This window comes from Lycorma delicatula, chromosome 1, assembly GCF_047948215.1.
Source record: "Lycorma delicatula isolate Av1 chromosome 1, ASM4794821v1, whole genome shotgun sequence".
Lineage (NCBI taxonomy): Eukaryota > Metazoa > Arthropoda > Insecta > Hemiptera > Fulgoridae > Lycorma > Lycorma delicatula.
In genome coordinates, this window is record NC_134455.1 from 150,870,351 (window position 1) to 150,891,529 (window position 21,179).

At 30.9% G+C, this 21,179-nt stretch overlaps 1 protein-coding gene across 4 annotated transcripts in view; it reads right to left on the reverse strand.

Moving 5' to 3' along the window:
• Positions 1-21,179, reverse strand: part of Khc-73 (Kinesin heavy chain 73) — a 489,570-nt gene that overhangs the window by 204,047 nt on the left and 264,344 nt on the right. For all 4 annotated transcript variants that reach the window (XR_012756224.1, XR_012756222.1, XR_012756225.1 and 1 more), the window contains exons 4-5: positions 8,613-8,764; positions 2,289-2,402 (exon numbers count right to left, since the gene is read on the reverse strand). Coding sequence is in view for 1 of the 4 variants with exons in the window: in XM_075364813.1 (XP_075220928.1) it covers positions 2,289-2,402; positions 8,613-8,764 (266 nt within the window). In the remaining 3 variants the exon portion in view is untranslated. The remainder of the gene's footprint in view (positions 1-2,288; positions 2,403-8,612; positions 8,765-21,179) is intronic.

Consider the following 21,179-nt stretch of genomic DNA (forward strand, 5'->3'; position numbering starts at 1 on the left):
TATGCAAGGGCATATTAACTAGGAAACTATTCATTCTTCAGCTAGTTCACTTAAGCTCAGAAATAGCTTGTGATTTAAAGTTACTAAAAGAACCAATAAATAAATCAAAACAAGTGGTTCTCTTTCCATATATTATAGTTTGATAGTATTTCTTTCTGATGCCCATAAGATGAAATTTATAGATTCTTTTTTACGATGATAAATTTTTTATAAGACAACCAAATTTGACTTCACTTGCAAAAAAATCAAGCCAAACAGCACAAACAAACATGTTTGAAGTGTTTTAATGCAGCAATAAACTTGTCATTATTTATAGATATTTATTATACCACTAAATTTTCTATCTCAAATGTAATATCATCATTGAGGCTCTCTTAAAAAGTAAAAATAAATTTTCAAGATACAAATACGGGCTGTTAGATCATTACCATTGTTTGGTACCCATAAATATAAATCGTGCAAGACCCAATATTTAGTAAATTCTAAGTTATTCACACACTGATATAAGATATTTACAAATCTGAGATCTTTGCTTATAAAAGGAAAAAAAAATCGTCACTCAATCCTAAAAAATAGAAACAAGTAGCATAACTGTTTTTGTTTTACTTAGCTTACTTTGGCTATGAAAAAGGGCCTTTCATAACAACTAGAGGGCATCCTGAGGATAGCCAATAGATATCCTAACATGATAACAAGATGCCAGACTACAGCAAACCAAATTACAATGAATTTCTTGGAAGTACTTAAATACATTGTAAATTATACAGAATTATTAAAATAAAATCATGTATTAATGTATTTTAATAAGTTATACATTAATTTTAATTAACTGGTGATTAGTATAAGAACATTCATATAGCTGAACAAGTTGAGAACAAGCAAAATAATTGCGTACTGAAAGTAACTCCATCTAAACACAAACTTGTACATGTGATGGTAACAACTGCCATTAGTTGGCCGGGAACAGGAGGATGGAACACTGCCAATGATTTTTACAGTAATATGGCAATGATGAAAAATCAAAACTAAAATTTTTAACTACTGTCATACTGTTGAGAAATAGAGCAAATGTTTGCTTAAATAATAAGAAAACCACACATTTTTAGAAATCCTAGGAATTAGGAGTAAAGATATTACCTATCCATCTTTAAAACTCAATCTGAAGTTGAAGATCAATAAATCCTTCAGGTACTGTAGACTATTATTTAATGCTTCTTCATCTTATTCTTGTTATTTTTCATAAAGAATATAAAAATCTAATGGGAACTTCCTAATTATCAAAAATTTTAGTTTTCAACTAACCATTTTTCAATTCACCCACACAACACTTTACAAATACAAGGAAAAGAATCCTAAAATGTACAACCCATTTTCAACAAAAATTTTGAAATTAGTACAAGTTCATTTATTACAATGCTAAGCACTACACCAATACTATAATAAAACACCATTTCATGTATACCTGCAAAGGCATCTGCTGTTATATGTAACACATACACACTGATGACATTTAATAGCAGTTTTTTTTTTTATAAATGCACAAAGGCATTTCAATTATCTATAACAGTAAATAACAATGAAGCTTCTTAGTGCTTTTCATATCTTGCATAACACATAAAAAATAAAATAATTATATATAATTAGTGATACTAGAATAATAAATAAGAGTAAATTGATGAAGAATTAATATTCTGCATCTCATATTTGAGTTGTAATCAGATAAAAGAGCAACGACTTTAATGTAATTACATTTTTTATTATTTTTAATAAATCTTTTCATAACATTGTTTATTATTTTCCTTAACATTCATCATTATCTTGCTTAACTTAACTTAACTAAAAGTGTGATTGTGATCAAATTTCATGCATGAAATTTTCTTTTAAATTTGGATCTAAACTTAATTGTAAAACAGCTACCCAATGACACTAAAAGATGCCAGGATAAGGTACTGTTCTGTAAAATCGAGCTTAAGAGTGGTGATCTTTAGTAACACACAGAGGAATTTAAACCAATCTAATCAGTATTTTTTTGGTGTTTACGATTGCTACACTTATAGGTACATTTTACACAATTTAAAATTTCTCAATTTATATTTTAAAATAATAATTTTGATAAGTAGAACTTTTGAAGAAGTACCTTAGACAAATGAGGAATACATAGATCCAGAAAAGAAAAACATTTTGCCTGAAGAACATACATTTCATAAGGTCACCTCTAAATGCAATATTTTAACATATAACAGAATTGAAAGTAGCATACCATGTAAGCTTCAGAAGCATATACTAACCTGAAATGATGTAACTGCTAGCTGTGAAAGACCATCAACATACGGCCCTAAAACGTTATGCTCCCTAACTTTTAAAGCTGTTTTGCTTGCTTTGGGATCAAGAAGATCATGAACCTATAACCATAAAAAAATGTAAATAGCAACTCTAAATTCAATCAATCAATTCAAACTGTTTTTTGACTGCATGAACTAGGTCAGCATTTTTAAGAATAAATTAAATATTTCAAAAAAATACTGAGCCTAAAAGAATGATATTTCTCCTAAAAAATTGTTCTTAAATTCAGTACTCACATTATATTTGGGGCCATTTAATACTCACCCAATTTAATATAAAATAACACTTAATCATTGGTACTACTACTATGCTACATCATAATATTTGCACATGAATTTATCATTTTTTTTTAGTAGGAGCTTTGTATAGATTTATCAAAGATAAGCTATCAAAAGATTTCATGATAAAATCTACAGTATTTATTCACTAAAAATGTAACAATATTTACCCAAACTACATACTAGGTATATTTAGATTAAAGGTTACGGGATAAGTGAAAAATATAGACATTAATTTAGGCTAATGTAAATGAATGATCAAGAGGCAGAAACTTTGTATTATATCATGCATCCTTAGCTCAACATTTGGCATATGATTTAAAAGACAAGTCAGCAACATTTAAATATTAATCTGGCTTTACAATAAAAATGCAGCTAACTAATTGAGGTATATTAGAATCAGATTAACTATTAGTTTTTTAATACAGCACTCAATTAAATTATGAATAATGAGGGAGTGAAATCAATTTATTTAGTTACGCGTAACTGATGATTGTAAAATTAATTTTATATTTTATTTAAAAATGTAAAACCTGCAATGGAAATTAACTTTCAACATCAAGAAAAAACACGGATGATGGAAAATCTTGTAATTTAACTACCAAAAAGTGATATGGAGGAACCAACTAAATAGTTTAGAAATCCTGTTCTTGCTTGATCTTAATTTCACGGTTAGTTTGTATTGAAAGAAATTTAGACTGAATTTTAGATAGATAAAAATCTGGTAATTATGTATGGTGGATCAAGCTAACTTCAAGTGGATATGGCCATCAATGACTTTTGAAAGATTTATGGATGCGACTACAATATGACTTTTGACCAGAAATAATTTGTCTAAAACCGTGGGAAAAATAAAAACCCAACTGTATCTAAACTACCCAAATGAATTTACATAATATGGGGAAAAGTCTCAGCAGCATCAGGAGAAAGTGGTTTCAAAATACACTTCATTGGCAAACATTTTTGAGGCGAGGTTAAAACAAATTATATTCTTAGAGAATATTAAAAATGAATAAGTTTGTGCATTATTCATTATTAGAAATTAAACATGTTTTTCAAGAAAATATTCTTCACTTTAAAAAATAAAATATTTTTTTGGTTATTTTTTTATGCTTAAGAGAAGTACTAAATTACAAGACAAACCATAGGAAGTATAACAAAAACTGGTTCAAATACTTATAATAGAATCTGATGATAACTTTTAAATATAAGTCAATGTAATTTATCAATGTTTTAAATTTTTTCCAAAAAATTATGATTGTTTTTACATTCACATTGCATATAGATAGCCATATATGTAGACTGTGATGGTTTGATGGTATAATACATTCAACCTAAAACTACTGAACGATCAAAAGTAGTAATCAGTAAACAAAATATTTTAATAAGTATTATGATGAATTAGAGAAAAAAAAAAACTTGACATAATTCTCCTTCTTGTTTGTTAAGTCTGGTACCTAAGAATCATCATATAGCATGTAATACATTCATAAAGAACTGTAAAGCAATCCAACTCTATCCATCTTAAAATAAAAAACAAATATATAATCACCATTAAAAAATTAAATAATTAAACTTATTTCAGTGTTTCTAATGTGGCCACTCAAACAATGGATGGAGGTACTCCTGGGATAGATGTGTGGAAGGCACTGGAAGTAGGGTAGTTTGCAGCAAATTGCCCGGCTGATCTTTCAGAGGTAACTCAAGGAAGTATTTACATCCACTGTGGTAACTGGAGAATATCAGTGGAGCTGATGGCCTTGTGTGGGTGGCTGATCTGGCACAGGGCCAGATTATTGGGCCACCTTGGCGTTGTTGGAGAAGATGCCCTGGGCAGGCCTGATGCTTCGATCAGGCTCATTGTGAGCTGGTCAGGTTTTTGCTGGCAATATCTGTGCGATGGATTTGGCCAGTGGGTCAGTAGACGTAGGTGGACTGAATTATTTGGTGTTAGTGGACTCATCAGAGGGTGAGGAACATTTGATCAACTGCTTGATGGAATCAGCTCAGCTGGTGTTGGGTGAGAATGCCATTGCCTATTTTTGTGGGCCTCACAAGAGGGTGGGGTTTCTTTTGTTATCAAGTGACTGAGTTTGTGGCTCGGAGTCGTTCTTGTAAGCTTCGGGCACACACAGATATGTCATCACTGGGTACCACAGTGAGTAGGGTTGGTAAAGAAATCGGCAGGGCGCCCAATGCATCAGTGGTGGTGAAGGCAGCAGGCCGCACATATGCAGATCTCTTTTGCACTGTAAAGGACTCCATGTCGCTAGGCGAAGCATGTATACTCTCGGTGCGTCGAGGTCAGGGATAGGACATTCACATCAGAGTTATGAAGACTGGAGATGTTGCTGAGCAGCTACACCGGCAAATTTTGGACAAGGTGGAGGACACGACAGTTACAGGCCGGTAGGGGTGTTTGACGTGTTGACTTGCTCATAAAGCACAGACGCCCTTACCTCTGAGGTGGATTTAGTGCATGATATCTGCACAATGGCTGAAAACTCAGTGATGATAGATGTCCTCTCCCTGTGGCCCTCAATTGGGGATACAAAAGTGTTGACGGTGGTGGTTCCGTCTCTGCTCACAGATAAATTGCTGAAGGACGGTCACATCCACATTGGGTGAGTGTCTTGCCAGGTTTCAAGGCGGTCAGCTGAGGAGCGTCGCTATAGATGTTGGGGGATTGGGCACCGAGCTGGGTGGTTCTACGGCGGTCCTGATAGGCAAGGACATTGCTTAAATTGTAGAATTGCAGGACATCTACGTAAGGATTGCCCAACGGAGGCCAAATGTACTCTTTGTAATTCTCAGGGGGCATTCTCTCAGGGGACAAATAATGACCAGGGGGCTGCAGGACCAATACCAAAAATGAGGTGCTTTTACTGTGTTTTGGGGAAGACCTGGGTAGGGATAGCCCTGTCCAGGAGGGGTGGGCCGCTTAGGTGTCCCGCTGCCTGTGACTGGACAGGGGCTCCCTTAGTGTTCCAATGGAACTTCGATGAGGGGGGCAAAGAAAGACCGTTGCCCCGGTGAGGGATACCTTTGGCAGTTTCTCATTTGAGGCTTGGTGTTAGGACCGGTGGGGGATCTCTATAAGGACCCCTCATTAAAGGAATGGCGATTAATTAAAGACCGAGTCCCGGGTGTGTGGGGGGAACATCAATTCTCGAGTAGCAGTTTGAGGTGATGACACCCCCTGGAGCTGTGTCATGCTTGGTTTTGGATCTGATAACTCAAAAAAAAACACTATCCCCCAATACCCTTGCATTCTGTTCTATGTAATACATCTTTAAAATCATTTTCAACCCTTACTCACAAAACAGAACAAAAAATAACTGACACTACCACTCTGTTACTCTTCTTTCAACATTTTTATAGATTTATGGATTGTCACATTGTCCAAGACAACATATATTTCTTTCAAAGTCCATTCAACTTATATTTGGAGTAATGCAAATATACATTCTACTAGCTTAATGGAAAGCTGGGTCTTTTAGCTCACTTAAAATTCTTAGTGCAACATATCCCAATATTATTAAATTGTACAGACAAACTTCTTTTTTTATAATGATAATACAACATGTAAAATGTAAAATTGTTTAGTTATAAGTTTGTTATCTTTATTCTTCTTATAACTACTGATGTGTAGCTTTTATCGGGAGGCAGATGATAACATATAGAAGTATTTTTGTCACAACAAGAGTGGTTTTGCTAATCTAATCTTGAACCAAAAGATTTTTTTTAAATCAGTTCCAAACAAAAATGGATTAAACTAGTTATAAATTAAGTATAAACTGAAAAGTTATGGAGAGGAATAATAATAAAATATACAAACAATGCACTGGGAAATAAGTGCACAAATTACATTAAAGCTGCAACTAAATAATCTAATTATGTTTAACAGTACATTTTTCATCTTGATCATCATATTAAAAATGATTAATATTATTATCTTCAAGATGTTTTTAAATTGAAAATATAGAATTTATTTTAATATTTTAATTTAAAATGTTTTTATCTTTCAGTCACTTCTGTTAGATTTTTATATAAACTAAATAAATCCATATGAAAGAATAGATTTATAAATTCTGATTAACACTTAAGCATGATAGTATAAAACTAATTTGGTCGATTAGTTGCTAAAATTAAAAAATTTTAAAAGTGCATCAGATTTAAGAATGTTGTATTTCAAAATTTTAGATTCATATATTTACCACTCCCTATAAAGAGGTTTAACCATCAGATTCTATTAATCCAATTACTCTAACCAGAATTCTTAAGCTACTAAGGTATCCATACTTGATTTTATATGCATTCTCAAATAGACATTTTTTTTTTTCTAGAAAAGGTTATTTGTTTAACAAATTTTCCATTTTTTATTTTACATGGCAAAATATTGTTTTTGTTCTTAAAAAAAAAACATAATTTACAAATTATACTTATTACCCTATTTTTTATTTATTTATTTTTTAAATAATAAATTAGAAACAGAAATCAATTCAGAAAGACTATAAAATTTAAAGTATTCTGACATTACAACAAAAATCTGTAAAAAGAAATTTTCATTCTTTCTACACTTAGCATTTTATTTTCCACCATTTCTGAGTTATTGCAAAATAAATGCTACAAGCTGCCATATTGGCAAAGAAATCAGTCAATATATTCATGGAAAATGTCAGGGTTTTTGAACTCCAATATCTGTCATTCTGGCTGTTTACGTAGCCACTTAGGTGAAAAAATGCTTCATCAGAGTAGAAAACAAAATCCAACACCCGAACACTGCTGTGAATAAAACACAAAAGCCATTGACAGTAATGTATTCTTTTTCCCTTAACAGGTTCTCAAAGCTCATGCACAATGTGAAGGAGATATGGATGGAGTTCAGCTTGTTTGTGGCTCTGTAAACACTCCAATAAGACATTCGGTTTGTTGACAAAGTTTTCGTCATCGACTTTCTTGATGAATGTAGCAAAGATACACAGATACTTTCCAAGGATGCATCACTTAAAACAGTAGGTCAGCCAGATTGTTTACATTCATCTACATGACTGGTTTCTCTAGAATGAGTGACTATGCATAAAGATCATTGATTTATTAGGCATCTGCGATTCAGGAAAAGCTACCCTAAGTCTTCCTGACATTTTATGAATGACTGTGATTTGAATTAACTTTCAACAATGAATGCATGTTGAGCCGGGGAGAAATGCATGTTTGTTGAATCGCAACTTATGACCCCTGACATCAAAAAAGGAGGGAAATTGCTTGGCTATCATGTGCTACCACTTCTACCACAAGATTACCCGTTGCCAAGACATTCCTGCCAGCTAAAAACTAAATTTCGCTCCACAATATGTTTTCAAATTTAAGGGTTGCGTATATTTTCCCTCACTATGTACAATTAAAAATTAAGTGGTATTGACACTTATATTCAACAAAAATAGTATTGTCATGCAGCGGGGTCAATTAATATGTATTTTAAAATGTAAGGGATAAATAATCTCCATTAACCTGGTATCTCTTAACGAAATAATAAAAATTTAAAGAAATAAAGTGCGCGATAGCCTTTAAATGATTAATTCTATGGTGACACATACTACTCTTCTAATTGTACATGATCATTCTGCCAACTGAAATGTAACTATGGATGCTGTTCACACATTTAAAATTGTTACTGTTTTTTAGCAAGGCATGACAGTTAAATACCATTCTAATTTTAATATTATTTACTCCTAGGTTTTCTAGTAAACAGATTATGTTTACAAATTTTATACTCAATTCCAATCCCAATCGCTTTATCCCAATCTTTGAAATAAAAAAAACATAATTCCAAAGAACTAGAATGCATTTTTATTTATATTTACAAAAAAAAACAACATTAAAATAGCATATAGCATAAAAAAATGCAAAAATCTTTATAATACTTGCAGAAATGATCATTCCAAAGTATCTAATTGTTTGATGTGTAAAAGTGCATGAAATCTACAATACCTTTTCATTATATATCTCCATATAGCTCACTTCTACTTTATACGATAGTTCACTGCTTTGTTCTTTGGCAATACGGTCAAACAGAGAATCACAGAGTCGTGGAATGATACCTTTATCCTGGCTTCCCATCATGGTGTACGACTTTCCAGATCCTAAATTAAAACAACAATGAACAATTAGAGATAATCTGCTTTAATCACAGCTTTATTAAAAGAAAAAAAAAATTATAATAATGTAAGAACTCTCATATTAGCTATATTTGAGGATATGGTTGCCTTAAACAAAAGAAATCTTCAGTCTATACTATGGTAGTGACTAATAAAACTATTAATAATTTATAAAGCAACAGATAGTTGCTTATAACTATAAAAATAGTTTTTATATGCTTTAATAAAATTTATACAGTTGTAGTTATAACATAATGTGAAAATCCAGTCATTAGAAAATGACTTATTAGAAAATTGAATTGTTTAATATACTAAACACATAAAATGAACTACAGTTTATTCAACCCAATAGCCCACTTGTCTAACCTTTGTGTGTACATCTGCTTTAATGTATATTTAAAATTCAGAATTCCACCTAATCTGTTTTAAGTAAGTTTTTTTTTGGAGACTTATTTTCAGAGTTCTATCACCAATTTTGATACAATATTCCACCCAATAGCCCACTTGTCTAACCTTTGTGTGTACATCTGCTTTAATGTATATTTAAAATTCAGAATTCCACCTAATCTGTTTTAAGTAAGTTTTTTTTTGGAGACTTATTTTCAGAGTTCTATCACCAATTTTGATACAACTTTCTTTAAATTAATGCTGATAACCCACAGAAATAGCAAAACCTACAAAAATTCAAACTTAATTGCAACTTTGGCTACAATAAGGGTATAAATTTTGAATCAAAAGAGAGTGATGTGTATCAATGTTGCTAGATATTGTGATTTAAACTATATATCTAGATTAAATTGTACATTTTTAATAAAACAGAAACCTAAACAAAATTTTTGCTTTTTTCTGTATTTTTCACTATATACCTAACTATTAAAGAAAGTAATTTTGCTAGGGCTTAAAGATTTTACATCAAATTAAACAAATTGTTATGTAAATTAAAATATAAGACTTGAGTACATATTTACGTTACGTTACTGAGATCTTAAAAAAAATCAAATTTCAATGAGATATGTCAAATTCTTAAGCTAAGTTAAGAGTCCCAACAAATTTAACAATACATAATTTATATTTCTTCTTCTTATATTATTATTATTATGCTTTTACGGCCAACATGGGACCACTTAAGTAAATTTTAGTTGGATCTTTTCTGAGAAAAGCGTGTTATTTTACTCTTCCGAGCTGCCCAGTATTTCTTCATCCGTTCAGATCTTGCTTTCTTTTCTTCATCCGTAAACACCCTCTTCATTGTATTTTGTCGTTTGTCTGTCTTTTGTTTAAATCTAATGCTTTTGTCTTTTAGCTTTGTAATTTTTCCAGTTTTATTCTGTAGGTCAGTCAGGGAAATTCCCAATTCTTTCATATCTTCTCTAATTTCTTTGATCCATCCTACTTCTAGCTTTTGGAACCAGAGCTTTTCAATGATATTTCTTGACAGTCTTGTTTCCGGTGTCCTTCTGAGATGACCAAAGAAAGAGATTCTTTTTTTCCGCATAGTATCAGTAACAGGCTCTTTTTCTCGGTACACCACCTCATTTGGCACAATCCACCATTGGCCTTCTTTTAGGTGTTTTTTATTGATACACGTTCTGACAATTCTCCTCTCTATTTTCAGAATTTTATCAATTCGGTTTTTCTGAGTGATTTTGAAAAGGGTCTCGCTTCCTTAGGTGACTTTTGGCTGAACTATAGTTTTATAATGTTTAAGTTTTGTTTTAGCAGAAAGGCATTTTTTGTTATATGTTGACCAAGTTAATTTTTGGGATTTAATCATTTTATTGTCCTGTTTTGCCATGTCACTTTTTCATTTAAATTATAAGTTATTATTTCCCCTAGATATTAAAAATGTTTTACTATTTTAATTTTCTATTTCTTCTTATACTATAACAGAAATAAATCATATTCATGATATATCATTGTGGCATCTAGATTAATCAATGATTTGATTTCATCCTCATTATGCAAAGCACTAAAAAAAAAAATTAGATAAAAGTTAGATAAGACAATAACTACTTAATCTAGCCTGCCCATGGAATAGAACAGACTTATTTTATAAGACTTAAAAATATGCAAAAATGTTTAAATATATGTTCATGTTATAAAAACTGGTCTACCATACTACGTACTAAAGAGGTAGCAACCCTACTACTATTCATCCAGAAGGTTCATGGTTTAAATTCTATCAGGTCTGATATTTTCATAGGCTACAAAATTCATCCCTTATCTTATTAAAGAAGTATTAACTAAAATTACTAAATAAGAGTTTGTCTGTAGTTGAGAAAGTGAATATATTTATTTAAAGTATAGGTTGGAAAGTATTAATAATTAAGTTAAATACAACTCAAAAAGTAAAATTGCATGCTTGGTGAATGAGTGTGAATGATGGTTCCTCATGTGCAGTCATACTGTATAGATGGCATAAAAATGAAGATCGGTGTAACATACAGACTGATATTAATTTTTAATACAAAAATTGTTGTAACAGAAATGGTAATAATAATAATATTGAACCAACAATTTTATTCACCCAATTAATTATGATCAGTACAGCCTTAAAAGTATAATACAATTGCACAAGCAATTTATTTTCATGGCATTTGACATTTTGAAAAACTTAGTCTTGACATTTTGAAAAAATACTCTAAGTTCTTTTTGGAGTTTTAGTTTTTTTTTTATCTGGAAAGTAAGATAAATGTGCTGGAGCTGATGCATAATTATTTCTTGGGAAAACAGGAGAGCAGGTTCATAGCCTATGTGGCATACAGTTATAATCAACAAAAATATACTATTGGAAAAATACTAATCTTCACTGCTGAAGTGATGAGCTAATGTAAGAAAATTTTATACATAAATGAGTATATACACTTTTTTAAATATCAGTACTAAAATGAATTCTATTTCCCAAGAAACTGATTTTCTTTGAAACCATTTTATCATAAATGGGAAGCAAGCTGCGGACTTTGCAAGATCAAATTTATTACTGAAACACAGAACAAAAAAAAGGCAGTATTCAAAACGTGTCCCCCCCATCTTCAGAACAATAAACTTTCCAATCAGAGGACTAGTTTAGTGTGTACAGTTTCCTTATCATCTGCATCATGCAAATTGGATATTCCTAATTTGTAAGGGATTACACCAATATACATCCCCTTCTAAGCACTGAAGAATGATTTTTAATCATTTGTCTACTTGATGAAAAAGTTAAAACTACTAAAATAAAAAACGTTTTAGCAAAAACTAAAATTTAAAAAATACTGTCTATATGGTTTACTAAGCATTTGGCACCATTGGTATTAATACAATTGTATAAATTAAATTTCCACTTATCAACAATTTAAATAAATTAAATTTATAAATTGTTGGTACGTGGAAATTTAATTTATACAATACTGTCTTTACAGACACAACAACCCTAACAATTTTTAGAAGCATAATAGTTTGCCCAAAAATATTTATAATTTTTATTGGTTATTTATTAATTTTGAGTATTTTTTACTTTCTCAAACACAATGGGTAATTAAATAATCCAAAGTTTTAACAAAAATTATCTTTAAAATTGAAAATATCCTTGTATATTTGACAAAATCGGTTTTTAAAAATAAAACTTAAAATTTGTATGGAACGTTTTAAGTTTTACAAAAGTTACAAGCTCAAAGATTGAATTATGATGCTCATAAAAAATGCTCGTTTTGCTTGAGAGCAATAGTAAAAAAATAGAAAATCGAAAGTCAAACAGTTTTATTTTAAATATTTATTAAACGATTTTAATAGTTAACTCTAAAGGGCTGTAATGGCAACTAAGGAAAGAAATTCTAAAATATATAATGTGAGGCCTTGTCTGGGACAGTCAGCGAGGTGTCAGCTTATTTAAAACTGTAAAATAAATTAAAATTTACAAAATAGCCAAATAAGTTATGATTTTTAATCAATTTGCTATAATTTTGTTATCTTGAGCAGATGAAGATATACAATCCGATTATTTTGAACAGTATTGATTATTTAGATGCTCAATTCATTTCCCCCAAAAGTCACTAAATTTTACTAGGAGTTATTTTATAATACAACACAATTATACCATTAATAAGTTATTAAAAAAATATTCGTAAATAGTACATATAAAAATAGCGGATTAGTTGTCTTATTTTACGCGTACTAAGTAATTTTACGTAATATGAATATAATACTGCAATACGACAACAAATTTAAAAAATTATTCCCAGCAATGCAAGATCATTTATAATCGAATTAACTTTTTAATGTAAAATTGGGGTGAGATTAAAAAAAAAACATTTTAACTGAAACATCGATATTCAATAGACAAATGTACTGTTATTATGTTGTGAGACGTACAGATTCTATGTTTTGTGATAAAGATTATTAACATCAAACGATTGATGTATTTTTAAAACTTAAAACATTACGCTAAAGAATTCGTCGACGCAGTTTTTTAAAACAATAAAAAAAAAAACAATTGCGTTTTCTTTTAACTGGAACAAAATACACAAAAAGTATCGTTAAGACGTATTAGGAAATATAAATTAAAAGAAAAATTTAATGAATGGAATCGTGATTAATAAACCTTTTCAAGTAAAACATCTTCGATAATTAAAAAACGACAAAAAATTTAATCAATGCATAATTAAATCTATCACTACGTTTTAAAAAGTCTCCCATAAAATAAGTAATAGATTAGAAATAAAACCGATAGCTATTCAAATCGAACACAAGTAAAATGAATGTAAATCGTACTGTAAAAATATGGCCCCCTAAATAACATATTAAAATGTCATAAAGGAGTAAGAAGCTAGAAACTGGAATAGTAGCAGTAGAAAGGTACGGTTGCATTAATGATGAACTTCTACGTCGAGTTTAGTCGATGGAAGGTTAGGGAACGCTAACAAGTTTGTTCATATTTTAAGCATTTCAGTCTACACAATCTTACATTAAAAGACGGTAAGACCGTACGACCCGGTCCCGAACGATGCATGATAAAATATAAATTTCCACAAACGTTTATTTTACCTCTGTTATAGAAATAAATTGAAATATAATATAAGAGAGTAACACAACCAGCAATTAAGTAAGCGTTATACATAACGGATATTTTAATGTATCACTTTCAATATTAAAAATTATTACACGACCTTTCTGCATAAAAGTTTGTTTTTCACTTCCGAAAAACGTTAAACATTTTGATCACCAAACAGAGAAATGTTTGTGAAAATATCTCTGTTATGCTATTTTCGCCGCAACCGTTAATAAACGGAACAGGATATAGGTAAATCGTATTAAACTAAACAGTTTATCAAAAAATTAAGGAATTCGATAATCTGTTGCACAGACCGGCACTCAAATATTAATCCAATATTTTATAATAATAATAATACAGTATTATAATGTACACTTGTGACTGAACGCGGATTTTTGTTTCCAAAATAAACGGTTAAACACTACTGGTTATCGTAACCTAAGATCTAATCAGTAGATTAGTTGTTACAGTAAATAAGGTGATATAAAAATATTGTATTTACAGTAATTATGAGACGTCGTTGACCGTTTCGCCGCTATATCGTTGACCAAAAGTAGAATTTTTTAAAAGGTTTTTACACGGTTATAAAAATAAAATTTACTTACATATATTTTAAAATAATAAAACTTTATTTTATAATTAAGGGATTATCCCTGACTTCCTTATCTTTTGCGATAATCGGCGATACAATTTTCTTTTCACGTAATTTAAACCACCGTTTCCGTCTAACCGTACTCTCCCAGGAGTTGATTTACATGCCTGATCTTGGTAGCGATTTAAAAAAAAGATTAAATAGGTGTTTTTTTGTACATTATATTCGATATGTATATTATATATGTATATTGTATATGTATATTATATCTCATATGTATATTCTTTTAACTTAAAAAATCTGATGTGGACATCTCATGACTTCCTTGTACGCCTATTAAAATTACATATATACATTTTTTTCTGCACTTCATTTAAACTTATTTCATTTGAAAGTGAGATACGATCCTTCAGTTCTTTAATAAAGTGGACAGTTACAAAATTACTAAAATATTGGTTTTTATTAACATCAAATATTTATACAATTATTAATTCAACAATCTTACCTGAAATATTAGGATAGAACAAAAGTCCCTTTATTATTGTTTAAATAATAAATGCAAGTCTTATATCTATCTAATATTATGTTATATAAATTATTATGAAGTAACCAGCAACAAAATGAAAACAAAAACGAATAATCAGATGTTTTACAAAATATGATGTGGACACCACATGACTTACTTATGCGCCTATTAAATTACATACACATTTTTTTTTTTAATGAAAAGTAAATAAAATTTTATTTCATTAATAACTTCTATATAAATAAATTATTTATTGTAAAACTTTTTTAAAAAAAATCAGAGGTTAATAATTATTAATAAATCAATATATTTCAATTGAAAAAAAGTTAAAAAAAACAAAAGGGAGATGAAGTCTGATTCGAACCGATGTGCCTTCCTCTTATAAGATCCAAATATTTCATTAACTAAAATTTCATTTGGCTATAACTCTGGAACCAATGAAAATAAGTACCACATGATACATCGTTGAAAAGCTCTCAATGAGGGCATATTACTGCAGTTAGAAAAAGTCCAAAATCCAATTTTTTTTTATTTTGGGCTTTTTTTGGTTCAGTCGATTGCAATCAACCGTTTTTGAGTTATGTGAGATACAACATACCGTACACACTCGTATATACATACATACGTACGTACGTACGTACAGACGTCACGCTGAAACTAACCAAAATGAATATTTCTGTTGAAATCAGAAAACCAAAATTTTTCGCGATCACAATTCTTCCTTTACTTCGTAGAAAAAAGTAAAAGTAACATGTAACTTTGAAAATCAGATTTCTTATAATTCATGCCGACTTAACCGTTAAAATCTTTTTATTTTACATAATAATATTTTACTTATCAAAAGGCAATTTTATTTTTACAAAAAAAAAATATTTTAAATTATATGTAAATTTTTAATACGTTTAAATATTTGGTATTGCGAACCCATCCGACCGGCATAATAAAGTTAGGTTAAATTTTCTAGAACCGACCATAGTTCTGATTTATTTATTACAGACTCCATGGAACTTCAGAGTACTGAATTTTAATTCCGAATTTCGAGATTTTTTCTGCGCTCGAGAAAATGTAGTCGTTGTTAAACGATTTTCGTTTGGCTACTCGTTTTTGAATTTTCTGTACTTATTATTATAAATTCATTCGTACATGTAATTTGGATTAGTTACGCTGAGTGGAAAAAGGAAAATTAATCGGGGCACAAACATTTACAACTTAATAATAATCTGTAACTATACAGAATTTCTTTATATAAAAGAAGAAGGAAGATTCATTAACTTTTTTTTATAGAAATTTGTTTGAATTATCTATTATTTTGTTACTTTTTTATCGATTGCTTCTCAGCATGAATATACAATATGTGTTCCATTGTACTACTTCTTTAGTACTAATAACACTGAAAAGATTCCAGCGGTTATATGTTACATGTTACGTACTTGAAATTATAAAAATAAATAAATGAATTACAAAAAGACGGAGAAGGAATTAAGATTCGTACGAAGCGGATTAAAATAGGGTTATCAAGAAAAAAACTGCGGTAGGTGCCGCTATTAAAATAACTAGCAAGAGAGGATCTACGCGTTCACCACTAGACCAACCCGATGGGTTTGTACCTACTGACCTGTTGATAGCTGGTTACACAGGGAACGATAAAAAGGAAAAGATAAAAAAAAAAAATTGCGCCGAATTTTCGGCGAAGATAAATCTTTATTTGCTTACAAATTGATAAAGGAGATAGCTTATCGATATTTCTCTACGTAATCGAAAAAATAAAGCGTTCCAAATTATCGGTAAATTTAAATCTGCGATTAACTGTTCGTTAAGATAATTCACGGAAAGATAAATTTTTACAGGCCAATTATCTCACGATTTATTTAACAACGCAATCTTTTAGAACGAATTATTTCTCGTTTTTAGAAAGATTTGAACAATTTTTCTGCGACAGTTGATCTTTCCAAATTCCAAAAGATCTGAGAACTTATCGCTGGTAATATTAGTTAGTTTTGTAGAGAGTTAGCGGAAGAGAAAACAAACATGTGTTTTGAATTTCTCAAAAGCTTTGTCACCATTTTTTAAAAATAATGCTTATTATAATCAAATAATTCATTCTGTGTTTTTAAGATCTTTGTTTCTGTATTAGCAAGACGTTTTTTTCTATAAGCACGGATGACAGCGACATAACTCTATGAAACCAAAATTAAATTTTTTTGATTCCATTTAACAGTGAAAACAGAACACAAAAACCTATGTACTAACAAAATATGTAACGAAATATTACGTGACGTAAGTAACAAATCTATGTACAAGAGAAAACGATGAGGATATCGATCTATACAAAAGCACTAACGGTTGCGGAATATCTTTTGAAGATTTTTGATTTTTCTTCGCTAAGCTTTGCGAGCCAACCGACCGATAAATCTCTCGAACAAATACTGCTCATTTCCGATCGTCCAACGAACCCTAATCAGCAATTTTTTTTTTAAAGTTTACGGATAAATAGTTCAGATCGGCTGATAGTTCTTTAGATATGTATTAGTGCACCGTACCTCTTATCAACGATATATCTATCACTAATCTTTCTTATCGTTCTTATGAAGAAAACTAATCACAGATCTTACGATCTATGTCACTAATCGATGATCTTAGGATCATCGTTTTGCATCAGAACGGAACGCAATGATAGTGGGAGATTTATGTTTCCTCTATTAATCGCAGAGCCTGGACTACTAGTCTTTTGCTGCTGAGTCATTCTTATTATCGGGCGGGTATTTGTTCAATTTTGTCTGTTATATATTTAGCTCTGATTGTGGACGGAATTGTGGATTGCGTTCCGATCCTTAAGACCAGAATAAAAACTTTACTCGGGCTGACCTTGGGAGACAAGCCGCGTATAGGCTTCTTTCTTTTCGATTTCCCTTCAGTCCGACCCCTGAAGTCCTGTAGGTGCTAGCGCCTTTCGACGTAGCAGGAGTGCGCCTGATGGGGCCCTAGTTGTAGGAGAATGCAATGCCACTTCCTTCACCGTAGAGAATCGCATGGGCTGACTGAGACCTAAATTGTGAAGAGTTAGGAAAGGAAGATGGTAGGTGGGAAAATCTTCTTCACTCGCTATCTTCATTATCTCTTTCGCCCGGGTCCAGGCGGTTAACCCCGCAAAAACTCTACCGCGATAAACAGACGGACGGAATGTGTTGACAGAAAACGTTTTTGGATCTACGGAGAACTTTGAGGTTAACAGTCTTAACCCTCTGAAAAGTCAAGCGCCGAAGGTAAATTCACCTAAACTTTGCCGATTCCCGACGTTATTTACGTGCCCCTACCTACTTAAAAACGCAAAATGTATAAATATTTCAAAACATTATATTTTATAAAATGTTTCAGAGCGACGGTGACATCTGAGGTAAATACCCCTACAGAGTTAACTTGAGGGTATTTTTGCACACCATCTGAAAACCTACCTTATTAATGAAGTCATCCATTGGTTTGGATCGATACGAAATGAAAAATCTTTCTGCAAATGTTTAGCAAATTGTTACAAAATTATCGTAGATAATTAATTAATTTATTTATCGTGGATAATTTTGTTACAATTATTAATTGTTCCATCGAAGAATTATGGCTAAACGAACACTAACAATTACATCTAAATGTTAGTGTTCGTTTAGCGTAAAGTTAAATCTAACTCTACAATTTCCCAATTCGACTAATCTTTCTGCGTGCATCCAGCAACACTTATTTTCATAGTTCACAAGATAAAATCTTAACAGAAACCCTACAGCAGATAAAATAATACAGTTAATTTTTTCGAGATCGTCGTTCTTCCTAAGTTTAGCCAAACAACTCCGCCTTTGTATTATAAATTAACAAACGGTATACATCATGGAGTCACAGAGTTACAATCTTTCCTGTAGTACAATAATCTCTTCGTAATCATTTAATACTATTTTGGGGGTCACGAAACAAAGAAAATGAAAAAATCCGTTATTAGGCTACAAAAAAATACCATTAAAAATACGAATGAAATATAAATACAATATTTGAAGACCTAAATTAATGACGGTATCTTTATTCTTTGTTTATTTATGAAATAAATAAACAGATTTAGAAAATCTTAATTATTACAGAAGAAGCAGAGAAAAATAGTTAAGTAACAGTTTACAAAATTCAAATTATTTGAATATAAACTAAAATGCAAAAAGAACATGTGTTGCGTGTTTGTTGGTGTAATTGATCATTTCTTTTTTTTGTTTGATTGTGCGTTAATTTAAGGTCTAAATTCATTATCTATGACAGCACAAAACACACATTCTTCGATAGGATTAAAAAATAAAAAAATAAAAAATATTTTCACCGTTGGCAAATGTTTTCCTTTCCAAATATTAGATATTCTAACCAGTTATATTTTCAATTTCAACTTCATCCTTCGCACAATAAAAGCAACCAGATCATGAAATACTAAAGTAAAACTTTATGGGAAATGTTACACGCGAAATGTGAAATTTGTCACAAATTTCATCTTTATCATATTTCTACACACAAATTATTTATTACATACGATTGACAGTTATAAGTTTCTTTTTCACATTACAGTTATTTGATAGGAACAAACTGACTAACCAAAACGATTGAACTTTATCGAAGGTTTAATTGAACATTACTGTCAAGTTAGGAGAATTTCCTTTTAAAAATAAATTAAAACCTATTCAAAGAAAAAATAACTGACAAATTTTCTTTGTCTTGAAGGGTAGGGTTGATATGGCTGTTATAAGTATCATCAATATATATGAGTAACTGCTTCAAGTCATGCAACTTAATCGACAAAGTAACATTCCTAACAACTTAATAAATGTAACCGGTCGTTATGAAATACTGATAATAAATTAATGTAAGAGGCTACCCGTCAGTAAACGCTATCTATAAGAAAAATTTTTATTTGCTAAAATAATTAATTTTCTAAACAATAATAATAAAAATAATCTATTATCATTTGAATAAGTTACAAACGATGACTAAACTTTTTAACCTCCGGGTCCCCAGTTAAGTATTACTTCAGAAGATGAGATGAATGATTTGTAGAGTGTGAAAATGCCATGCCTGACCGGGATTCCTACACGGGACCTGCGGGTGAAAGGCCGAGACGCTACCACTCGCGCCACGGAGGCCGGCATCATAACCTTACTTAGTGGAATTATAGATCACACAAACTTTACAAAAGCTAAAACCATCATTAAAAAACAAGAATTTTCAGTTGTATACTTGGCCAGCCAATGTACGAGCTTGTGACGTCACGAGCAGAATGAGTATTACTACTCGGCCAGAAAACATCAGCTCCGCGTATCAAATCGAAGTATTACTTACTATCATATTGTACGTGGTAATAACTATCATATTTACATTTACTAATTATAAACAATACGTAACGTAATTAATTTTTTTATAACCTTTATTTGTACTAAATTATTAATTTTTAATAATAAACAAAAGATTACTTGAATTTTCTTCATGATCTAATTCAAATTTCTAGCAAGTTCACCATCCTCGCTAAACGAATCACTATCACTGTCACTTTCACTATTAGACTCGAAACGTATAATATAACGTTCTGTCATTTCATCTATCAGTGATTCCAGTTTTTCGTATACTTTTTCAATATTTTTTTTACTTTTCACAATAGGGTTTCCAGTCATCTTCATTTATGGAATTAATTTTTCAACATTTGTGAAAGAAAATGTTGTATTATGACTCGTCACATGTCTTTTTACGGCTGACCATACCACCTCGATCGGATTCAACTCAGGATGATACGATGGGAGTCTAAGAACACGATCCCGATGTTTTTTTTAAAACTTCATCCAAGTGATATTTTTGTACTTTAGTTTTATGTAACTTTAATAATTCATATAACTGTGGTTTCAGCATTGTTGAACTACACGAAATATGGGTTTTCTCCAGCCAATCGGTCATATCTTTTCTTCTGGAGTTAGAATTTGGCGCTTTATGAATATCTGTATTGTGATAACGGGCGTTATCAACAACTTCTGACATTGGTGGAAAATTTGGAATCAATTTTTCACGCGCCCATTTCGTGAACTTATCTGTATTCATGTTGTTATGGTAGTCGCCACTTTTTTAACTGGACTTCCAAGTTAGTAGTGCGTTCGGAATAAAATCGATTTCTCCTCCAGCATGAATCACTATTAAACGCTCACTTTTATCAAACGGCACATGAAGACCCTCAACAATATCATCAGACCACGAC